The sequence below is a fragment of the Mycteria americana genome, chromosome 6 (genome assembly GCF_035582795.1).
Source record: "Mycteria americana isolate JAX WOST 10 ecotype Jacksonville Zoo and Gardens chromosome 6, USCA_MyAme_1.0, whole genome shotgun sequence".
NCBI classification, from domain to species: Eukaryota; Metazoa; Chordata; class Aves; order Ciconiiformes; family Ciconiidae; genus Mycteria; species Mycteria americana.
In genome coordinates, this window is record NC_134370.1 from 47,625,370 (window position 1) to 47,648,126 (window position 22,757).

Genomic DNA, 22,757 nt, shown 5'->3' on the forward strand with positions numbered 1-22,757 from the left:
AGAAGTACCTCATCTAACATGATTTTTATCTTGCCTTGTGCCTATGCTTTCCAAACCTGAACAGAAGTAAATAAATAACAGCCACCAGCCACCTTCCGATACCAATACCATATCTCACTCAAGCTTTGAGGCTTGGTGCAGCTCGACTCACTCGTTACGTTCCACAGCAGAAGATGCTCGACCTCTGGGATCCCTCCGCTCCGGAGTGGGATGGATGAGTGGTTTTATTTGCAGTGGCAACAATCTGCTTCTGGCCCCTGTCATCATCCTCCTCCTCCTCACCAGGTTGCCGGACCGTGTAGGCGCCAAGGGAACAGGCTGCACATATTTCAGCCACAGCGCTAGGAGCCCTGGGCTTGACGCGGGAGCTGCCCACGGACACCAGATTCTTTACGCATTTTCTGCGTGCACACCGTAGGCAGCACCAGCAATACCATCCACGTGGAAAAATTTGAAAATATTTTATTTCTGCGATAGGGAAGAAGTGATCTAGCTAAATCCAGCTTTGTTCAGGGTCAGGAATGCCCGCTCTCTGCAATAGGGGTAATTCAGGAATGCTGATAAATCTGTTTTCTGTGCATAAATAACCTACGTTCAAGCTCAACTGCTTTATCTCAGTGAAGGATAAAGCCCTTGGTGGCAATGCCATAATATTTGTCTACTCACTTATCAAGCAGGAACCTTATTACAAAGGCTAATTCAAGCAGAGATTAGATTTCACGTATGAAGGAACGGACAATAGCATCAGATATTCTTCAAATACCAGTAAACAAGATTAATGGAAGTGCCGCTGCTGTGGGTTTTCACTTTGACAATGCCTTAAACAAAAAACCCACCCTGGTACCTCGAAACTAATCTTCCCAAACGCTTCATCATATTTCATTGCGTAGACATCAACTCGCTTCTCTCAGCCAACAGCAACTACAAATAGTCTGCAGGAAGCCACTAATTTCCTGAAAAGAGGGTTAACCGAGAATCATAGGAAACAGAGAAAATTAAACCTGGGTATAACATCTCGACTAGGCTAAGCATACTGGGGGGGAAGGAACTGTTCACAGCACTGAGCATGATCAGAAATCTAAACCCAGGCAACATTAAATAAGACTACTAAAATCATTAACATGGACCTAACAAAGAATTACCTTCTTCAGCACACTTGCCTACAGAAAGCCACTTTCCATGCTTGGGTACAGTTTTCACATGTAACGACCTAAAGGTGACCATCTAAAATCCTTATTAGAAATAGAGACAACTTAGTTGTAAGATATACTGAGCACCTTGCAAATCGCAATACCTTGCAGTTAAGTGCTCTCACCTAAAGGACTAATTCAAAAACTGAATAGCAAAAAAGAGCTTGGCTATGCAATGAAATTTCACTTGCTCAACAGTTGTGCTGACAGATCAGAGACGCAAAAAATCAACTCAGTGCTCTGCAGGAAACAATCTGAAATAAAAACATGAAGCTTTGATGACTTTGAAAAAAAAAAAAATTAGGAACCTTGGTTTTAAAATGTCCTAAATTGTCACAAAATGTTGCGCAACAAAAAGAGAGGAGGGGATGCACAGACTGACACATCAACACCAGCTGAAAAAAATAAGAAAAAGTGCTTAAATATACTTTTAAGTACTATAGCAGCCCTCCAAATCTCCAGGGATTGCACGATATAGATGCAGAATAAGGTGGTGATATGAAAACCATAACAGCTCTGTGCCACAGACTCTGTCACGCACATGAAATAACCAAGAAGTGGGCGAAGGAAAGAAACGATGTGGCAGCAAAAGAGGAACCAGTGTGATATGGTATTTAAAATGTCACTGTCTAAATTAAAATTGAGGGGGCTAAATGCAGCAGGGCGGGGGGGGGGAGGGGGGAAGTAAAACTCCCTTCTCAGGCACTTATCTCAGCCAGGGGAGCAGCTTCCCTCTGGTCAGGGGAAAGGCAATCTCACCCTGTCCCAACCTGCCAGGACGTTGCAGCAAAAATCATTGTTTTTATACAACTGTGTTGCTCTTCTCTTGCATCCTAATACATCCTTACTGAATTAACTTTGCATTTTTTATCTGTACCTCTAAGGCTCTTCCTCGTGTATAACTTAAGATCACTATCAAGAGGTTGACAATTCTGCCAGCTCAGGAATCTGGACGCCGATCTCCATTTCCAACCCATCAAGAAAAAAAAAAAAAAAAACAAAAAACACACTACTTTCATGATTTTCCAAGACTCTCCCATCACACATTTGAAAGAGGCAGCCCCTAAATATTTAGGCATCCTTATCATATTCTCTCAAGCTTTTGTCTCCCTTACACGACACCTACAAAACAGAAATATCCCACAGCCAAGGTTATGGGTGTGCCAAGACCCTGCACTAACCTATAGTTTTTTGTCTCCCTCCTTGATAGACCCTATGGATCCATTTCAAACGATGAAGTTGTTTGCAACTTCTGCAAGAGACCTGGGGCTGTAACTAGAGCACACAGGCAATACAATAAGCAAGTAGAATAAGCCTAAAAATACTATATAATACTATAAACCATTTATAAAATAATATTAGAAACGTACAAAACATTGACAATGCATTTCAGTTGAAAAAAAATCACTAAAAACAAGAGTAGAGCTCACAACAAGGAGGTTCTTGCATCAAGTCACTGGTGACATATCCTGCAGATCAATGTCCTCTCCTAGGTCCAGCTGTGTCTTTCCCTGCTGGTGGCACAATCCTAAACTCCTCCTGGTGGAACTGCTCACACTCCTTATTCTGAATAAATAAGCTTATGAAAAAAATTACTCTTTCAAAGGTTTAAAGCTAATTTGATTTAACCAAAAGTGAGGGAGAAGCATTTATATTGTTAGCTTTACCAGGAGAACAAAGGAGAGGAGGGCAGGAGTCTCTGCTGGCATCACAGCCCTGAGCAAAGCGTACCTCTACCTATACCCTCAGGAAAAATAAAACTAAAAATTCCCTTCCTAGCCTAAGAATTTCCTAACTGACACACTAAAATGCTCTACAAAAGAAACGAAAAAGTGAAAAAACTGTTCTGATGATTGTATTGTTGATCTCAAAGGGCCTTTTCCAACCCATCCCCAGTTGAGCAAGACCCTCTGGACAAGTATGTGTCTTGCTCAAAGCAAGAAGAAACCCTTCTCACCCTCAGGATTAATTAATTAATTGAGTTTATCACGAATTCCCTTGAGATTTGGGTGCATCTCACCATCTTCCGCACAACGAGAGGTCCCAGGACCAGAAAAACAGCCTTCACTCAAGGAAGGTCCTGGTTCAGCTCTGGTTTGAAAGCATAGGCTGCTCCTTTGATGCCCTGCCAGAAGTGGCCTCCAGCAAGGAAGCCCAGGATGAGTCACGCCACCGGCAGAAGGAACTCGCCAATATGGATTGAAAAGCGCAGATGAAATTTGGGATTTTTCTCCCCTGCTCTGCCATCTCCATTTCTGCACAGCAATTCTTGGTAATTGCATGCTGCCAGGCAGGCGGTCTGGCAAAGGAGAAGCAAAAATACATGGCAGAAATGGGGAGGATCTGCTAACCAAGGCTTTTTTCCTAAAAGGAGACAAACTGAGACAAGAGAATGTTAGGGGACTGAAAGGATCACCTGGTAAGAGCACCATAGAAGCTTTTTTTTTTTTACTGACTTGTATGAATTCCAGTTGGCATAGGGGATTTATTGCTTTCCACACCTGCAGAGCTACAAGCCAAGAGCATCATCTCTTTAAATACTGTGTCCTCTAATCTGAAGTAACTCTGAGTTACTTCATACATAAATCCAGGAAAAAAAAAATAAAACAAACAACCAACAACTTTTAAACCCATAAAACAGACTCAAGTAAAAGAAGTTTAGCCCCAGTTTGCTCTTCAACTAGGGATAATACACATCCAAAATTTATCCATTTTACATTTACGTAAGATGCAGGGGGCAAAGTAGTCTTTTTATGAAAATATAACATCTTGAGTATTAAAGACTTAAAATTATCGCACAATTCCTTTTTCACAGAAAATCCATTTTACTCAATGGTTGGGGCAAGGCATTTCTTTGCTTCATTCACTATCACAACCTATTGCTATTCAAAAACATATTGAAGAGGAAAAACAGTAGTAATATCTCCACTGTCTTTTCAGTTCAGTTTGGCAAGTCTGGTAATAAAACTACTAATTCAACATGTTCTTTACTTAAATCAAACCAAAACTGCAAAACATCTGCTGTAGCTGCTGACCTTGCTCTGCACCAGAGCATTTGAAATCTCACTCCATGCCTCTTTTTTTTTTTTTAAATCTATCCAGCCCAACCACTAATTTAAAGGAAACTGTGCTGGATGCTCTAATTGACCCCGTTCTCTTCCTTCCCCAGTTTGTCTCTATAATTAGCCCTTCCCAGCTCAGCCTAGCAAAGGGAATCAGAAACAAGACCTTTCCAAGCCACACCCTGCAGACCACAGCAACTGCCTTGTATTGTTTTTACCCAAAAATCAACATACGCTGCAGCATTAACTGCTTCAGGACAAAAATAAAATTAAAAAAGAAAAAAAGCAAGAGCAAATGTGTATTCACCATTTTCAGGCATGTTATAGTGAATGATGCAGTTAACCCAAATGAAAATTTCACCTGCAACACTAATCCATTGGGCATACTTTGTAACGTGAGCAAAATACTTGTTTTCCTCAAAATAATATACAGTTGCAGAGCTGTCCACACTAAATTCACCTACCTAAGACTTGGCAGTGCTGCATATCTCAGCACACACACGAAATGCAGAGAATAATTCAGTTTTGCACTAAGGCACCTGAAGGACCCACACCTTGTTTCTTGAGAAATTAGAAAGCATGTAGAGAATGAGGAAAGGAAATGCATTAAAAAAATAGTCTTATCAGCAAGCAAATGCCACCAAAGAAAATTTACTTTCCTACTTGCCTCTACAATAGGCGAGGATTCCTACCAGGGGACCAGAGTTGTGGTTATTTTTAGGTACTTGGGGAAAAAAAAAGAAAACAAAACAAAACCAGCAACAACAACAACAAAAAAAACACATCCCCAAAAAAACCAAAAACCAGTTTAGGTCTGGATTTGCAGAGCTGCTGAGCACTGGAAGGTGCAGAACGAAGCAGCAGTCCTCAGCGATGCCAGCAAAAACACATGGGGTGATCTCAAAGCCTGCAGGTCTAACCTGGCCTGACCCATGTCCTCCATGCCACCACGGCATCTTCTGTCTTCGTCTTCACATAAGGATGATATGACAGCCTAATGCAATGATCCAAAACTAAATCAGAGGAATTTTTTTTGTTAGTTTCGAGCTTCGTCTCCTTCCATTTCACTTCTACCATCTCTGAAGTTCCAAGAGCACCCATCTCAAGAGGCTGTTCCTGAAGAAGGTGCCCACCAGGAAAAGCGCCCCAAGGTCTACAAAGCACAATGCTGGTGTGCACCGAGTCCGTAACTCACTACTTTCTGCTCAACTTTCACACTTGACTTTGCAGCTTTACAATTATTTTGCACCCCACAAAGCTTTTTTGTTGCATGGAGCTTAGAAACCAAAACAGCTGCATTTTTTGGTGATTAATTAGCATTACGAGCTGAGACTGAAGTTCTCCTCTTCAAAGCCATCAGCGGCCATTTGCTAAATATTATGCTGGACTTTCAGAGCTACAGCTCCCCAAAGCACACAAATATGCATACTTCCATAACAATCAGGAAATTCAACGTTTATACGTTTAGAAAATTAAATTGCAGTTGGTGGGAGTCTCACTAATAACAGCAGCATCTGAACCTGTAATGATCCTTCACCTAAGGAAAATTGTTCAAGTTTTTTGAATACTTGTCTCCTCTACCCCTTGAAGAGCATACCTGAAAGAAAAGTATGTAGATTAATGCTCCCAGAAAACCTAAACAGCAGAAAAGAAAGTTGATCCAGTCCTACAAAAAAAAAAAAAACAAACTAAAACAAAATACCTTTCTCAGTGCAGAGTATAGTTCATGCTCAGGTAAAAATAATTTATAAATTAACACAGAAAAACTGCACCTAAAACATTTTAAATCCATATCTGCCGGTTTTAATTTCAATTTTTTTTTCTTGCTTGAAAGAAGAGATATTCTCTCAAGGATTTCATTTTTACTAAAAATAAACACAACGCAAGAGAGAAGATTGCAATCTCCCCACCACACAGTCTGAATCACAAATATCAACACTGAGCTACTTTTAAACTGAGTTTTTAAATGAGTTTTGCATGCAATTGAAAATGGTTCGCATTTAGCACTGGAGATCTCACAGCGGGACCATTCGCCAGACTACAACAACTGCAGAAAACTTCTCATTCAGCTTTTACTCCTCAAGTTTCACATCTTCCCGGACAAAACAAAAATGAAAGCAGTGTTCAAGTAGGACAGCTGCACCACAGAGAAGTAAACCAGAGGAGGGAACTCCTAATGTTGCTAAACACCCAGCTAGCGAATGCTGCAGGCGAGATTCACACCTTCCTTCAACAAGAACAAAATACAGCAAAATATTCAGGCAGGGTGTTTTTTTCCCCTTGTTTCAGTTTTCAGATCTTATTTCTTTCCAGCAAAGACTTTTAGGTGGGAGGATGAATTCTCAATACCGCAGACATGGACTTTGGTGCTCGCTTTTTTCTCTATCTCATTATCCTTACCCATTTCGGGAGGTGCTTTTTTTTTATGTATATATATTTTTTCCTCCTCTTATTTATTGTATTGCTCATGCAGACAAATCGCAACAGCTCTAGAGAGGTATTTAAATCACATATATGGAGGGAGAGGAATCGAAACAGAACATATAGTACAGCTGAACTCAGAAACAATGCATTTGAAGGCAGGCCTGCAGCTCCCATCCTGTAATTAGAAAGGGATTTGAGTCTGAATGTGCCCCTGAATAGAGAGTCCATGCCTCTTCTAAAGAGTGGCAGCAAACATGGTGGGGCCAGTGGGGCCAGTGATGGGCAACTGCTGCTAAGTCATCTTTCTTGGCAATTTATTTCTAGAGAAAACATTTCAGGCTTAGAAGAGATATTACTGCTAATATTTATTAATACTAATAAATTCCTTAATCAAATCACTGCAGATCGCAGTGAAATCGGAGATGTATTTGGAGAAGTGCAACTACGCTTTGAAACAGGTCCTGTGCTTTGACAAGTGAAGATGTGCTTGGCAATCACTAGAGTTGAACGAGGTTATGCAGTGAGGAGAAAAAGTGGTTTTTGTTTATAAAATCATACTTGCTTTTGGTTAGTTCATTCTGTTCATAGTTTAGAAAAACTCTTAAGACTCCTTATTATCTGCTGCAGGCACCTCAAACCTGACCTCTGCTCTGCATTGTCCTGCTATCTCCTCACTTACCTTCCAGGCACCATGAAGCGCCTCCGGATAAGATTATCCAAGGCGATGGCCACAGTGAACGAGCCTGCTCTTCTGATATGAAATGCAAGCCCCTGCCTGTACAAATTATTCATGCAACAGTCTTCCCATGAAGGATAAAACAGGTAGAAAACAGGTAGCGCGTGCCCTTGCAAATGAGGTGGCCCAAATGCAGACCAAGTTGCCTGTCCACTGCATCCTTCTCCAGCCCTTCCCACTGCAGGGCTGTATCTTTATTTTCTGATGAAAAGAAGCAGAAGAAACAGTGGCTCTGCTTTTAAATGATGTCTGTCCAAGTCCCTCTTGGAGTAGGAGTTGTTCAGCCATCCTTACCACCACCAGAAGCAACAAAACCCACATAACTATCCCTCATTTACTGAGCAATCAGTGAATTAAGGAGCAGGGACTGGCTCTCCTGCACTTACATTTCTCAAGGAAACCTCCAGAAGGGTTATTTACCAACATAACCTCCCTCTTCCAAAAAATACTTACTCTGAAATCTTAAAAACTCTGAAATCTTAAAAAGTTGGTTGACATTGTTTTGATCAAGTGCTATGTTTCTAAAGATCTACTGCATTCAATTATTTATTTATTTTTGCCTCATGGGACCACATTCCTTAACAATGAAATCATTTACTAATTCCTCCCGGGAGAGGTTGTCCTATGCACCCAACAAGCATAAGCCAACCTAACGGTTCCTAGACAAGTACTGTAAAAAGTAAAAATGTCAGCGTTTTTGAGACTTTTATTTTGGTCTACATATTTATGTAAAGCATGAAAAGATAGTAGACTTACAGAAGTCTTCTAAAGTAAATATTTTCGGTTAACTTGTTTTAAGTTCATCCCTCAAAACTAACTGTGTAGATGCTGAATACAATAAAAGAATTCCTGGCGGTCTATCAAAAACGTTTATGGTCCCATTGGTTTTAAAGCTCAGGTTTTTCAAAGATGTATCTATACGTATTAGACACTCCACTTCCATTAATGCTCGACCATGATATATCATATCCAGGATCATATACCTTTTCAAAGGTCATGCTTCACAACTAATAGAAGAAAGTCATAAGTATTTTGATTAAAAAACAGCATAGGGGCTGTCAGATTATCCATGTTTGGTGGATAAAAGCAGAGACTAAACAGGCAGCTGAAGGAGTAACTCTAGCACTGATTCAACGTCATTTTGGGGTATACTAGAAGCAATTCAAGGTGGAAAGATCAGTAAACAAGATTCAAATCTGACATTGAAACCCACATATTTTTGCCATTTTCACATTAATAGAGGTGGTAACTAAAGTAGCAGCATAAGAAAAACCAGTATTCACATACCCAGTATGCTCAGTTGGGTCCTAAATAGTTAACTATCAAGATGTAAAAACATTGAATAGCAGCCCATTACACACCAAATGCAGTACTTCTGAGCATTACAATTTGTGTATTTTAAAACACATTTTTCCTCTGCTACTGTACACAGTATCCAAGAGAGGCAGATCACTGCTCTATTCCCCATTGGTCCTAACAGGTATTTGCAGTAACTCCAAATTGTAGGATGGAAACCAAGATGATTTCTCTAAGAGAAGCTGAGCACCCAGTTTGAACCACAAAAGATGCCAGGGTTGAAAGGGCCTGATCCAGCCCTCCCCTCAATGCAGGCAACTTTATGCTGACCTACACCTACAGCCAGCCTATTCCTAGGGACCTTTAACACCCACAGGGATTTCATAAACCTCCTCTGGGACCTGAAGGAGACACTTTGAATGCACACCAGAACCCAACGGAGAGATGAAGGAAGACCATGGCAGAGCTACACCCATGGCTTGCTTTAAATCAGGCACATGCTGCAAAAAAAGCAATATAACTCAGCAGCAGTGCGAGACGAGAGCTCGGATGAGACGAGAGCTCGGATGAGACGAGAGCTCGGATGAGACGCAGCTGGCAAAGCTTCCCCACATGTTTATCTCACATCAACAGTGACAGGATGCAACCAAGCAGACCCTATCAATGTTCCTGGTAGAGGATGGAGAGTCATAGCTCAAAGGGTCCAAGCGCACCCCAGCTTGTATCTGGGGCATCCTCAGCGCGCCACAGGCTTTCCGCTCTTAAGACTCATCTCCTTTGACAGACAATGGGCTTGGCAGGAGACCTAGCTCCATCTCTTCACGAGGCTCTTGGCGAAACCCTAAAAAGGGCTGACAAGAAACACCAACAGAGCCCGAAACAGCGACCGACAACTTCATTTCACAGAGCCGGCACCAAGCCATGCCTTGGCACAGCGTGAACAGCCAAAGGTGTATGAGAACCCTACGCAAGAAAGAGATGCCTCATTCCTCTCCAAAGGGATGCTCATCCATGAATGAAGAGAAACCACAATTCAAGATTTTAATGGCGGAAAGGAATCAGGGGAGTAACGATAATCCTTCAATCTACACGTATTTATTTGTTATTTCATTTTGCCTAGAAAAATGGCATGCAACCATTTCACCTCCAAGGAGTTTCCACCAAAATGCTGCAGCACTGGCCACTTGCCAGCTTTGGGCTGATTATCAGCAAATCAACCTAGGCAAGGACTATCCCCATTCCTCTCCCAAGATTAACTTCAGCCAGGTCAGATCCTCTTTCAACAGAAGCCTACTACTAGATCAGCTTAATGAAATCATGGAAATGCAGTGGAAAGAGGAAGTTTAACACGCTTGCAAGTGGAAGGCTGTGCTCCATGAACAAGGGCTGCCCTGGATCATGTATAATCTTGTTCTCCTTGGACACTTTCCACCCAACCCAGCTCAAACCGCTCCACTTCCCTTCTCTTCGTGCCATCTGCAACCACAGGTGGAAGACGACCAATGTTAAGACATCTAAAGCTGCAAGGAAAGCGGTCTGACCTCAGCCAGCCACGCTCAGAGCAGGATTTTGGACTGAGTGGTCCCCCAAGGTCCCTTCTGACGTGAACAATCCTACAGTCCTCCATCGGAGGAAAGCGATGGAAAGAAAAAAATAATCTAGAAGCAGCAATACGCAACTGGGTAGCATTAAAATCATGGGGGTTTTGTTAAAATAAAAAGCATTTGTGGCAAAGCCATACAGGTCTCACTTCACCTGTAAGACTTTTCCATAAGTACCTGTTATAGTATTCCTCCCCACAGAAAAAAAAATACTACCATGATGACTAGCAGAGCCATAACTCTTGATAATATTTTAAAAAGATACAAAAATTAGTTAAATTCTACAAATCACTGTTCAATATGCTTCCTTTCTGAATTTTGACATTTTCTGAGGATGTATCGTTTGTTGAGTTTGCTTTTAAATGTTCAATTCCTAAGATACAGAAGTTAAGACACCAATACAATCACAGTAGTGAGATGTACATCACATCATGGCATTCGACCTGCCAAACACAGTAGCAAGATTTTAAGAGTCACATAGAGAAAACAAAGATTATTCCATTTCCCTCTTTTTCTGTTATTATCCATTATCTGGCAAGAGTTTCACATGTTTGGTTTATATATTCTAAATCCTGACTCCCTGTGCCTTCACACATATACCCAAAGCCTATGGAAAAATTTGGTCAGTGTTTAAAAAAAAAAAAAAAAGGATCATAAAAATAATCTTAATTCTGATGATCTGTAGACATCCCATCAACAGCATTTCATCCTTACAATTCAATAAGAAACCCATACCTAAGCTATGTGATAATCCCAGACATCTAACCTGAAAACACAGGGTAATATTTTTGAATGCCAAGATGCAGCAGGAAGCCCAAACAATTAACGAGTGTCTTCCCAGAGCAGGGGACTACCCAGGCACAACCAAAATCTCTGATGATAGTGCTTTTGTCCAAAGGAATGCTAGAGAAAGTCTCGAATTTGCAAACTTAAGCCACGATCCTTTAAATATTTATGTTTACTTTTTAGAAAAGAGAGAAATCCCATTCACTCAAGAGGAAGTTAAGCAAATGTAGGCATGCAGAACCCAAGCCTGAGAAAATAAGATGCTCTTTTTAAGCTCAACACACACAAAAAAAACATTTTCTAAAGCCGAAACCTGCACCCAGCCCATCTTGGGGGGGCCAGACTCCAGGACCAGGCTGGGAGCTTCATAAACTACACAACAAATGTGCCTTCAACCTCAGGGTGGCATGATAGCAAAACAACCCGTCTAAAGATGATGGGGTTTCTTCCCACAGAAGGAAGCTCTTCTCAGGCACTCGGTCTGCCTTCATACTTCTCAAGTATTTCGTATGCAAGTGGCAATGCAATCCCATTATATTTATAAACCAACAGGATGCAGGAATTTCTGAAATTGAGTCTGATCAGCTAAGATGCTTCAAGTGGCTCAACGACCTTGTTTTCTCCCCAATAAATGTATTTTTAAAGGAATTGTATCCAAAAGCTCCATGGTTTGAAGCAAGAACTAGAATTTGGTAGAAAATGGCCAAGCTACGCCCATCAAAAAACCCCACCCAAATGGCTTTAGAAACTCTCGGATCACATTCACTTGCAATTTTGCTAGACTCAAGGTATTTAAGGCTTCAGGACTGCGTGACACACTTGGTCCCAAGGCTGTAATGGTGCACCCCAGCCTTCCTCACCAGCTGCGTGGTAGTGCCAAGCTGCAAAACCAGTGGCAGGACCAGCACCATCCCTGTGCTCCCAGTACTCCCCCTGTTGACTTGCGGGAGATGCGGAGGAGCGATCTGTTCTTCCATCCAGACCTGGATACCGTCCTTTCAAAAATCAAGCGGCATACATGTGCAATTAGGATTTCTAGTACAGCCCTACCTCGAAACAGGCTAAATTAAGGTTGCACAGGTAACCTCAGGTTTCACGTTTCCCAAGCACCTGACCTCGCATGCTTCCCATTCTCAGAGGTTTTCTTGCAAATGTGATGAACACTCACTAATGAACATTCTAGATAAAAATAATTTAGGCATGAAACATTTAGATGGTTAGATTTTCTAGCAAAGGATCCCAAAGGTTTGCTAGCCTGAGTTTTAGGTGGCATATATAAGTGCCGGTGTTTGTAAAAGATCTCGCAACAGCAGTTGTCACATCAGCCATTTGACACCTTTAAATCTTAAAGCTCCCCGCCCCCCAAAAGGTAAAAATGTGAACTTTATAAATCATAACTGGAGCTGCACATGCACAGAAGAAATAACTGAGGCACATTCTGCAAAGCTGAGTTTATATTTTAATACTTTTTTAAAAAAATAAAGAGAATCAGGGTATTCAAGTAAACCTTTTTTCAGATGTTTCAGAGGCACCACTGATGGACCATAGGCCTTTCAATAAAGATGAAACATCTCTAAAGCCATCCTGATTTATACATTGATTACAATAAATAAATATATATATATATAAAGTTGCATCATCATTGATAGACCAGGAAACAAAAACTTATTAGTCGTGTGTCAGGGCTGCCGAATTACCTTCCCTACCGTCAGCAGCCAGACTGACAGCTTCCAAAATGATCCTGGGGATGAAAAAATCACAGCCAGGAGTGACAGCGAAGGCTGGGAGAGCCTTCATAAGGGAAAAATATAAAGAAAATCCTCTTATTTTAATTTAAAAATGTTAAAAAATAAGAAAAGCCACTGAAATTGATAAGTTTACTCAAAGACGTAGGGGAAACCATGATTATTGTGTGACTCCAGGATGACGGGCTAAAGAGAAGATGCTCTTCAGTGATAACACAGCCTCTCTGACCCCAGCCAGAGTTTGCTGGTGCCTGTGGTTATGCTTAGCTCAGTAAGGTCGTGCTTAAGCATTCACAGCCCATCACCACCGCATCCACGTACGTCTCGTCAGAAGAGACGAGAAGACAACGCTCCCCTGTCATTTCCTAGCACTCCCCAGGGAACAGAGCCGGGAAAACGCTTGAGCCAGCCAGAAACCCATTTCCCCAACTAATAACCTAATAACAAAGCGATTTATTAAAGCACTTCATTATCAATTTAGCAAAATGCCGTGCTATTTTGTCTCCCCGTAGCAGTGCCCTCCTTCCTTTGCCGCTACATGCCGCTACGCCGATGGGCAGGGTAACGCGTGCTGCAGCCAGGGATGTGAAAGCCATGATTTCTGCTGAGCTCACGCTCCCAACTTTATTAATCTCAGCTTGATTTCAGGATATGAAAATGTAAATGGAGGAGGAGAAAGCCGATCTATAAACAGAGAGGCGGCAAAACACCTGGCTCTGAACTTACAGCAGGTTCTACCATGAGTCACATCAGAGGATTTTTTTGGGGGGTATAAAGCAAAGGCCATTTCGGCTACATTTAGGAAAATTCCAGAAAGAAATATCGACTTTTTTAACCTTCAGAGGAGCAGCGCTTCCATAAAGGTCTGGAGTGCCGGGGAGCAAACTGCCATGGGTTCAAATACTGTATTAAAAAATAGAAATATCTCGTTAAGATGGGGTGGGAATTGTTAATGCTGCTCGCATTTAGCAGCGTAACAGGCTGCTCCTTTGCCAAAAACGACAGTGGCAACCACGACCCGGTCCCGTCGCAGCGCCCGGCATCACGCTGTTTCCCCACTCGGGGCGGGAGGGGGTTGTGGGGATGCTGCCAGCCCACGGACCCACTGGTGACACTGGAAACGCTAAGGGAGGTAAAAACTCCCCCCCGGCTGTTTTTTTCACATCTTGCGTGTCCGACCCACCCCCAAAATGGGTGTAAACTGCAGCGTATTGGCACCGAAGAATTAAAAAACAGCAGCCCCGCTGCCACCCTCAGCGTTCCCACGCGTGGAGAAGCCCACGCGAGGCCCGCGGACAGGATCCAGCCGCCGAGGCGCCGTCCCGCACCTTGCACCCGCTGGTTTCCCCTGGCGCCGCTGCGCACCGGGGGGGTCGGTCGGGTCGGTCACGCGTGGGGGCGAAGCTCGCGTGAGCCCAGCCATCTTTACACGCTACGGGAACGCAGGGCGTGGGGAGCCCTACGCCACCGGAGGGACTCACCCTCCTCCGCCGAACAAAGGCTCCCGCCGGCACCGGGCGATGCTCCGCCGCGCCAACGGGACTCGCCTCACGCTGAGCGGGACGCGGCGACCCCGGCCCTGAGCAGCGGCACCGCCCGCGGGCACCGCGCCCGCCGCTACCCCCTCACACACACACACACACACACACGGAGGCACACGCCTCGCTCTGCTGCCCCGCCGCTCACCTGGGTGTCGGGGCGCGGCGCACCCCTCTCCCGCCGCCGCCGCCGCTGCCGCTGCTGCTGGGGGGGGGGGGCTCCCGCGCGGCGCTGCTAAGGGCGGGGGGGGGGAACGGGCGCTCCTGCCGCTGCCGCTGCCGCCACCCGGGCGCTGCCCGACTGCCCGCGCGCGCCTCCTCCACGCACCCGCCACCGCCCGCGCGCCGCCTGGGGGGGAGGGGGAGACAGGAGCGCGCCCCGCCCCGCCTATGGCCCCGCCCCGCCTATGGCCCCGCCCCGCCTATGGCCCCGCCCCGCCTATGGCCCCGCCCCGCCTATGGCCCCGCCCCGCCTATGGCCCCGCCCCTCAGGCCGCACCCACCCCACCCCCTCCTCCCGCACCTGCGCACACCCTGCGGCCGTCGGGTCGTTACGACGCGGCGCTGCCAGCTTTACGGCAGCGCGCAACAACCGGCCGGTGCTGGCTCCGCGGAGGGTGAGCGGGCTATGAGGCGGCAGGTGAGCGGCGGCGGCGCGGGGAGGGCTGGGCCGGGCCGGGCCGGGCCCTCGGCTGGCGTTGCCACGGCAACAGCGGTGTCGGTAGGACCCCGGCGGTGGTTATTGTGCGCGGTGGCCGCGCAGGCCGCAGCCGTTGGGGGTCCGTGCCGGCCTCAACCGGGCCCGGAGGCTTCACCGTGCATTTTGAGGGAAAATGGTTAAAATCGTTAAACGTAGAGCCGCGTTACCGGCACCGGGTGTCGAGCTGGGACTGCCAGGGCACCGCTTGGCCTGGGTGGGCTCGCAGGGAGTGGCACTACCGGCTGGTCCCGGGCCAAGCCCTGCTCCCCAGCCCAGCCTTGACCCTTACCCTGACCCTGACCCCAGCCCCAGCCCAGGTCCCATCAGCCCGGGTGGACCCTCTCCTCTTCCCTTAATTTTCATTTATCCTTAGAAGCGGCAGCGGGACAAGTGAGCTCTTCCTGGGGGGCTGCTTGCATGCTCTGATCCCGACGAGCACCGACTGCCAGCTGCCAGGACAAGCTCGGGGTCAAGCATGTGGGTTGTGTCTCCGCAGGGCAACGACAACCCAAATCCATTCCTCTGTCCAAATTCCTTCTCGTGACTGAATTCCTGTGACCTTTCGGTCTTTCAGGCAAATTATATTCCCTCCCAGCACTTCCCACTACTCTCTTGAATAAACTCTTTCTCAAAGTAGGTGAATGCAATCCATCAACATCCAGTTTAACGTCATTTTGATGATCCGAGCTGAGGGGTTTCTCATTGTGACCTCTGGGAGAGTCTCAGTGGCATCTCTCATCCTCAGGCCTTCAGGTCGCTGGGTTTTTTCCTTGTCAAACTTAATGGTTTGGCCAACCCCATCCTGGGGAGCAAAACACATTTGATTTAGTAGTGTTTGGTGCAGTTCCTCCGGCTTTTAGTTTACTGCCCCATGAGATGTTGTGAAACAAAGCAGGGTTCTGGAGGTTGGTTGCGTAGGGCAGCTGCATGTGTCTGGTTTGGGGAATTTGTTGGGAACGGAAAGGTTTGGGCATTGTCTGTGCATACAGAAATTATGAATGTTTTCTTCTGAGTCTGGCATTCAGGGCCTATTGAACCTGCAAAGGCTCTGTTCTTGTATCATACAGGAATTATAATCTATAGGCTACAAAGAGATTGCTTATATTTAACAAAAGAGTAGATGAGTACGCTTCTTTTCTGGCTTAGCTGTTTAATTTTGCTTGAGTTTCTTCTCTGCTTTGTTAGGAGACAGGTAAGTACAGAGACTCAGATGCTGGTAGCCCGCCCAGCTCACGCCGATAAATAGAAATTGATGTTCCTTGACTGATCTTGCTACCATTAACAACAACCACTATTAAGAGCGCTGATACGGGGTCTAAGAACTGTATTTCCAGTAAAAGGCAATGGTCTGGTGGTTAAATCGTGAGGCCTTTTACTCTTCATTGTTCCAAAGACCTCAGCCAAGCTGCCGAAAACTTCTCTGTCCTTCCCACTCTTCCCTAGTAAAGTCTGAATAATTTGTCTTTCAGGTGGCTTTTTGTATTTACCTCCATATTCTTTAAATTTGGTACAGGAGTTTAGTGATGTAGCACCTTAAAATGTTCACTCTGGATGTTCTTAGTGCCTTTAATTTATTCAACTAGACTTTAGGAATCTGATTCATCCTTAACTTATGCTCTCTTTGCTCCATCGCTGCCTATTTACACTCAGTTACTAGGGAGTTCCATTCTCTGACTCTCGAGTGCTGCCTTCAGAGTGCAAGGCAACAACTACACGCAGAAGGTAGTTGTCTTTAACGTTGTGAAAATAATATAGGTTTGGGGGCTTTTTGTCAAGTATTGCAAAACACAGGCTTTGCCTTGCATCCTGGACACGAAGGAATCCCATCAGTTTATGGATCAAACTTGCGCTAACGACGGCAGCTTATTTGTTAAATTGTTACAACTTAGAGATGAGAGAAACTTGACTTCTTGCCATACTGATGCAAGATGGCACCATTTTCAAATCTATAAACAAAATGGGCGGTTTCATCTTGGTTGGCTTGATGACATTGTTATTGAAATGCTCCTTTTTTTCTCCCTGGTGTTCTCATCTTAGCACTCAAAACGGGGCAGATGAATATCCCTCCGAGAAGCTGAGGGTTACAGAGGGTTTGCACAAATTCCAACTACTAATATGCAAATAAAATGAACAAGCAAGACTCTTGTTGGCAACCTACAAAAAATGTTCCAGGCCTGCGTCAGTATTCCTAGTTTTATGAAAACTTCTGAACAGAGTGTGCCTGAGCCTTCAGGAAGCAAAGCCTGGCAGTGTCTGAGCAGAGCTGCTTGTGATGTGTGACTGGATTTCAACACCCCTTAACGTCAGAGGTGCTCAGATCCATGGCCCAGCTTCTCTGCAGATTCATCTTTTGCTTTAATAGGGAGGTTCTCCCAAACAAAACAACCCTAATGGCTTTTCACAGCTCCACTACGCTTTTTCAGTCCTTGCCGCTTACCTTAAGTAGCTCTGAAAGGCGTCCGAGCCTACGAAGGGTTTTCCATTAAGCTGTACGCTGCACGTGGTGAGTCATCCTGCAGAACTCACAAGCAGTTTCACAAATACCAGATGGCAATAAAATTAAAAGTAGTAGCTAGTGGCAATTAAGCATTTGCTATAACCGTTCTCCCTTCCTGACTGTAGGAAGCTGCCAAATGTATTTTCTTTTTTTTCCTTGACCCAAAAAAAACCAAACAATGTTTCTGCAGACTGGAAAATTAACAGAATACAGGACGCATGCTTTCTTCCCTAGCCCATGATCCCATTTGGACTAGAGCGGAAGCTATTTGCTGTATTTCGTACATCTTTAGGAGAAGATGAAGCAGAAAAAACAGGCAGTAAAGGAAAATTTGGGGCATTGTGTGGGCACATACAAAAAGTATTTCAGCAGTGACCCTGTTAAACCCACAAACTGGTCGCTTCTAGGCTCACAGGATGTACAGCTCTTTAAACAAGACTACATTCAGGCATGCTACGGAGTTGTTGAGACTTAGTTTAGATTTTTTGTTGTTTTTATACTGCAGGCTGTTGCAAAGGATCTGCTCCACAAACTTGGAAATAGTTGGAGCCCATTAATGTAAGAAGCATGTCCAAATACCATTGTGTTTGGCTCAGTATAAATAACAAGGACTGCTCCCCTTCCTTTTCAGTGACTCTTGCTGCTTGGCATGTCTTGGATCTATCAGCCATACACAAACAGTTATTAGCTTTTTCAAGCCCTAGATACTCTACCTCAGCCCTTCCTTCCGACTTATTACACATGCAGCATGCTTCATCCATTCAGTTATTTACAAGTCACATGCAATGTTGACCTTGCCAAGATTTTTTAGAGATAAATCTCTCTTAATTTATGCATACCTGGCCAGGAAGGATTTTTTTCATTATTCACATCACAGTAAGAAGCACAAATCTACTTCTTCCTAACATGTAAACAACACAACACTTGGGGTTTTTTTTATTTCCCCCTATCATAATGGATAATTAGTGTCTTATTTATAGTGAATCATATTAAAGTGATCTTATCATTATTAGTTTTCACACAGTGCTTTAAGAAATCCTAAGATGTTTTCATGCTGCGTTTGGCACAGATGAGGAAAGGGTGAGGCCAGACCAGCTCCACATCACCGCTGTCCTGAGCTGTGGCATTCCTAGCCCTGTCCCAGCAAGGAAAGAAGCGTCAGGGGACAATGGTGCATCGCAGCAGCTGAGGAGCCCAGGCTGGGGGTTGCGAGAGCAAAGGAAAAGGAAAACCAGGGTGGATATAGCGGGTTTAAATCAACAGTTCCTCTTCAGAAGATCTCTTCCTAAATCTCTTCCTGGTCTGGTGCCAGCAAGTATTTTGTGCTGTGTATTGAGTAGCACCTCCTAGCATGCTGTACAACCTCTTTCTTAAAACATACTTTCATCCCCCTGGGATGCAAAGGCAGCAAATGCAACAGCTTCTGAAAAGGAATTATATGACTGGTAGAAAGACCAGAACTGGTGGATAGTCAGGTAACCTGATAAATGGAAAGGAGTCAGGAGTCTTGCCTGGAAGACCTGTTGAAGTCCCTTGAGTACATCCTCAAACACATTGGTGGGGAGAACCAGGTGCTACAACCTACTTGAATTTCCAGACGCCTTTTTAAGGATAAGCAGCCTCTATTTGTGGAAAGCAGGCGTGGATTAAGAGGGAAGAATGTAGCCTGTACAAATAACGGAGTAAAAGATTGGACAGAGTGGGTCAGCATGACTGGTCACTTCTGTTTGCAGGTGGACATCACCAGTGGAAGCCTGCAGGGATCTTCACCCCTCAGTGTACTGTACCCACGAGTGCTTTCTCCTTTTGTGAGCAAAATTTTGGCAAGTTAAAACCTGAGCTAAAAAATGACAGGTATTTTGCAGACCATCCAGCTTCAGGGGTACTTGTGTTATTGAAATCTCTACCAGCTAGGTAGAGAGTTTTCCTAAAGATTCCCACGGTAGGGAACTGGTTTGTTTGTGATCTTGTTTTGCTTTGTTTCTCTTTATTCATTGCCGCCTTGCCTCCTGTGCTGGCGGGCCAGCAGGTTTTCCTGGAACAGGTCATGCGTCTGGCACCAAGCTGTGGCACTATCTGCTAGGCAAAAGGGACCATATGCCTGTCAGCCCTGAAAAGAGTTTTATTTAAGGAATATCAGTGATGCAAAGAATTACAGTGATTGTTACGGTGCAGGTGAAACACTGAAACACCAAAACACCGACTTCTCCTCACGTATAGTTTCTGTGCGAAGCACAGAACTGAAGGCGTGCCTGCAGTTCCCAAGCAAGAACTGCTTTGAAATCACTTTGCTTTGAGGTTAAGATCATAACGATGAAACGTTTATCTAATCAGAGCCATGCACTGCTCCTAGAGCAGCAGAAGAGCCCAGCTCAACCTGTCACACACTGCAGATGAGGAGCTGTGTGTCCTCTGTCTGCTCATCTGGCAGATAGTTCAAACACTGGTCCTTCAAATATCTGTCTGGGAAACCTGGGCTCACTGCTTGCTGAGAAGGAACTTGAGATGTTTGTTGCGCTGTATCTTGTCCCAGGTGTGATCTAATTCCTTAATTCATCTTCCCTTTCTATCTTTCAGCTTTTGAAGTTTCCTGGAGTGCTGCAGCCCCAACCTGCGCAGGATGGACCCTGTTGTTCTCAGTTATATGGACAGTTTGCTGAGGCAGTCGGACGTTGCCTTGCTAGACCCTCCAAACTGGCTTAACGATCACATCATCGGGTTTGCCTTCGAGTACTTCACCAACCACCAGTTCCAAGAATTTAGCGATCAGGTTTGTTTTATCAGCCCCGAAGTGGCTCAGTTCATTAAATGTGCCCTTAGTCAGGAAGAAATAGCCATATTCCTTCAACCGCTGGACCTTCTCCACAAGAAGCTGGTGTTCTTGCCTATCAATGATAACTCCAACCAGGTTGCTGGGGGCACCCACTGGAGCTTACTGGTTTATTTCAGGGACAAAAAGTGCTTCACCCATTACGATTCCCACAGTAAATGCAACTCTGTCCACGCCAAGCAAGTGGCGGGGAAGCTGGAGGCCTTCTTGGGCAAAAGAGGGGGCAAAGCAACCTTTGTGGAGGAGAAGGCGCCTGCCCAGCAGAACAGCTATGACTGTGGGATGTATGTCATCTGCAACGCGGAGGCTCTGTGTCAGGGATATTTCAGGGACCGACCAGAGCCTTTGCTGCAGCTCCTCACTCCCTCCTACATCACGCAGAAGAGATCAGAGTGGAAAGCTCTCGTCACAAAACTCACGCAGAAGTGATGGAGATGCAGCTCCAGCCCCTCCAAAACTGCCTTCTCCATCCACAAGGCAGCACCCCCAGTGCCTGACAGAGGATTGTCCTGCACAGGATTGTCCCAAAGAAGAATGTAACCCCTCCGGCATGGCTAGACCCCCCAAACACCCTGTTCCCTCCTGGAAAAGCCTTAGTCCCCTCTGGAAATCACTGGCCTTTGAACTTCTAACCAGAAAAGTCACTTTGCTTTCAAAAAAATCCTCCTCTCGATGGTGAATTTTTACACTAATCTCTGTGGCAAAATGGGTTGCTTCCAATGGGTTGCTTCCTGCAAGGTCACTGAAACCCTTTGGCTCTTCAGGCCTGGAAAAAATTGAGAGAGTGCGACCAGAAAGCCTGGTCTGCCTAAGTGCTTTGCCAAGTCATGACAGTGTAAAATATCACCGTTTTCATTAGCAATGCAGGGTTGTGCAAGTACCTCTTGAAGGTTGACTGCAGAGAGCAGGAGAGTGTTTCAGCTGGACATTTTGGATTTTGATTGAATTTTCTTACAATCTGAATTTTCTAATAATTTTTAAAGGTGGACTTCTCCACCTTTGCCCAGCAGGCAACATGCGCTTGTTAGGTGGCTTTAATTGGCTACAGGCATTGCTGTTCCAAGCCATGTTTAGCAAATGCCCTTTAAAACCAAGCCCCTAAATGCTTTATCATGGCTACTTCTAATTTGTGCCTCCCACTAGTGGTATTTGAGCAGTCTAAGATTTAGCAGCAAGGATTTTTTACCCCTGAAAACCTGATGCTGAGATGTCGATGTCAAAAGATGAGACTCCAAAGGAAATGCTACGATTAATTCAAGAACAGGGCAAAAAGAAAATCAGTTTTCTTCAGATAGGTGCTCCTAGGCTGTACGGTGATAGCTTTTTTTTTTTGTCCCCCACCCCTGCTTGCTCTTACTACAAATTAAAACCTGACTCTGAAACCTGACTCTGAAGATTAATAGGAAGCTGAGAAAGCCAATCCTAGGAAAGGAAACTTAATTGAGATGAAAAGTGACACTCACTCTTTGAAGTTTGTTTTTTTTTCATTAGGATTTTAGGTCGTCTCCATTCGGGGAGGGTTTGTCAGCACTCCCCAACCCTTGTTAGTGTTTGCCATGCTCAGAGCATATGAGGCCGTCACTGCTTCCTCTAGCACAAACCAGTTCTGTTACTCAAGATAAAAAACACACCAGGGAGAACAAAAGGACAGAGTTTGTGGTATAAAAGCCAAAGATAACTGCAGTCTCCTTGAAGCCCAAGAACTCCTTAATACACTTCTAATCGAAACACTTTTCCTCCTGTGCTGGATGATGGCTGGGATCTCAGAGCAGATCCTCTCATTAAAAGAGAGGCTTAGCAGTGAGGAAAATAAAAATTAAAATGAGATGTCGTTGCAGGATAAGAAGTAATCTCTAATCTCATGAGAAGCAAAGTGGAGGTTGCTCAGGTGGTTTCTAGCAGAACAACCACATCCCAGTGCACCAACTGGATCAGGGAAACCCAAGTTAAATATAACCCTCGGAAAAGAGGGAAGGATTATTTTGAATCCGGAGCTCTTCACCCATCTTATTGCCAGCCCAGACCGACCAGTGTGTTTACCAGCTCAGCACCAAGGGTGACAACTGTAGGAAGGTCTTAAACTTCCCTTGTTGGTGAGAGGAAGGTAAGTAGTCACAGCCCAAACTCTCCCAAAACACCCAAGCAAACACACACAGACAGCAGAGGGGCAAAATGAGGGTCAGGGTCGTTCCTGTCCTTCCTAGGCTGCCCAGACAGGAGAGCAGCCAGTGAGCCAGGGCATCCCTCTGAGCACCAGCCCTTCCTGGAAGACCCCTTCCACTGCTTGGATGGAGCCAAAATGGCATCGAGCCGCTCGCCGAAGGGGATTCACATGGGACTTCACCGGAGCAA

The 22,757-nt window shown here is 44.9% G+C and overlaps 2 protein-coding genes across 9 annotated transcripts in view; one reads left to right on the forward strand and one right to left on the reverse strand.

The window, feature by feature from the left end:
• The window catches only part of MYO9A (myosin IXA), a 191,042-nt gene extending 177,296 nt beyond the window's left edge, over positions 1 to 13,746 (reverse strand). For 7 of the 8 annotated variants that reach the window (XM_075505565.1, XM_075505564.1, XM_075505563.1 and 4 more), the window contains exon 1: positions 13,677 to 13,746. The gene's annotated coding sequence lies outside the window, so the exon portion shown is untranslated. The remainder of the gene's footprint in view (positions 1 to 13,676) is intronic. The other variant, XM_075505562.1, reaches the window with a different exon arrangement.
• A 1,176-nt stretch (positions 13,747 to 14,922) lies between these two features.
• Positions 14,923 to 21,120, forward strand: SENP8 (SUMO peptidase family member, NEDD8 specific). The gene is made up of 2 exons (XM_075505569.1): positions 14,923 to 15,018; positions 20,153 to 21,120. The coding sequence occupies exon 2, from the start codon at positions 20,196 to 20,198 to the stop codon at positions 20,832 to 20,834; it is 639 nt and encodes a 212-aa protein (XP_075361684.1). The 5' UTR covers positions 14,923 to 15,018; positions 20,153 to 20,195; the 3' UTR covers positions 20,835 to 21,120.
• The last annotated feature ends 1,637 nt before the right edge of the window (positions 21,121 to 22,757 follow it).

Bases quoted from the DNA above. Each gene is read 5' to 3' on its own strand.
- SENP8 (XM_075505569.1), top strand. From the start codon at position 20,196: ATGGACCCTGTTGTTCTCAGTTATATGGACAGTTTGCTGAGGCAGTCG.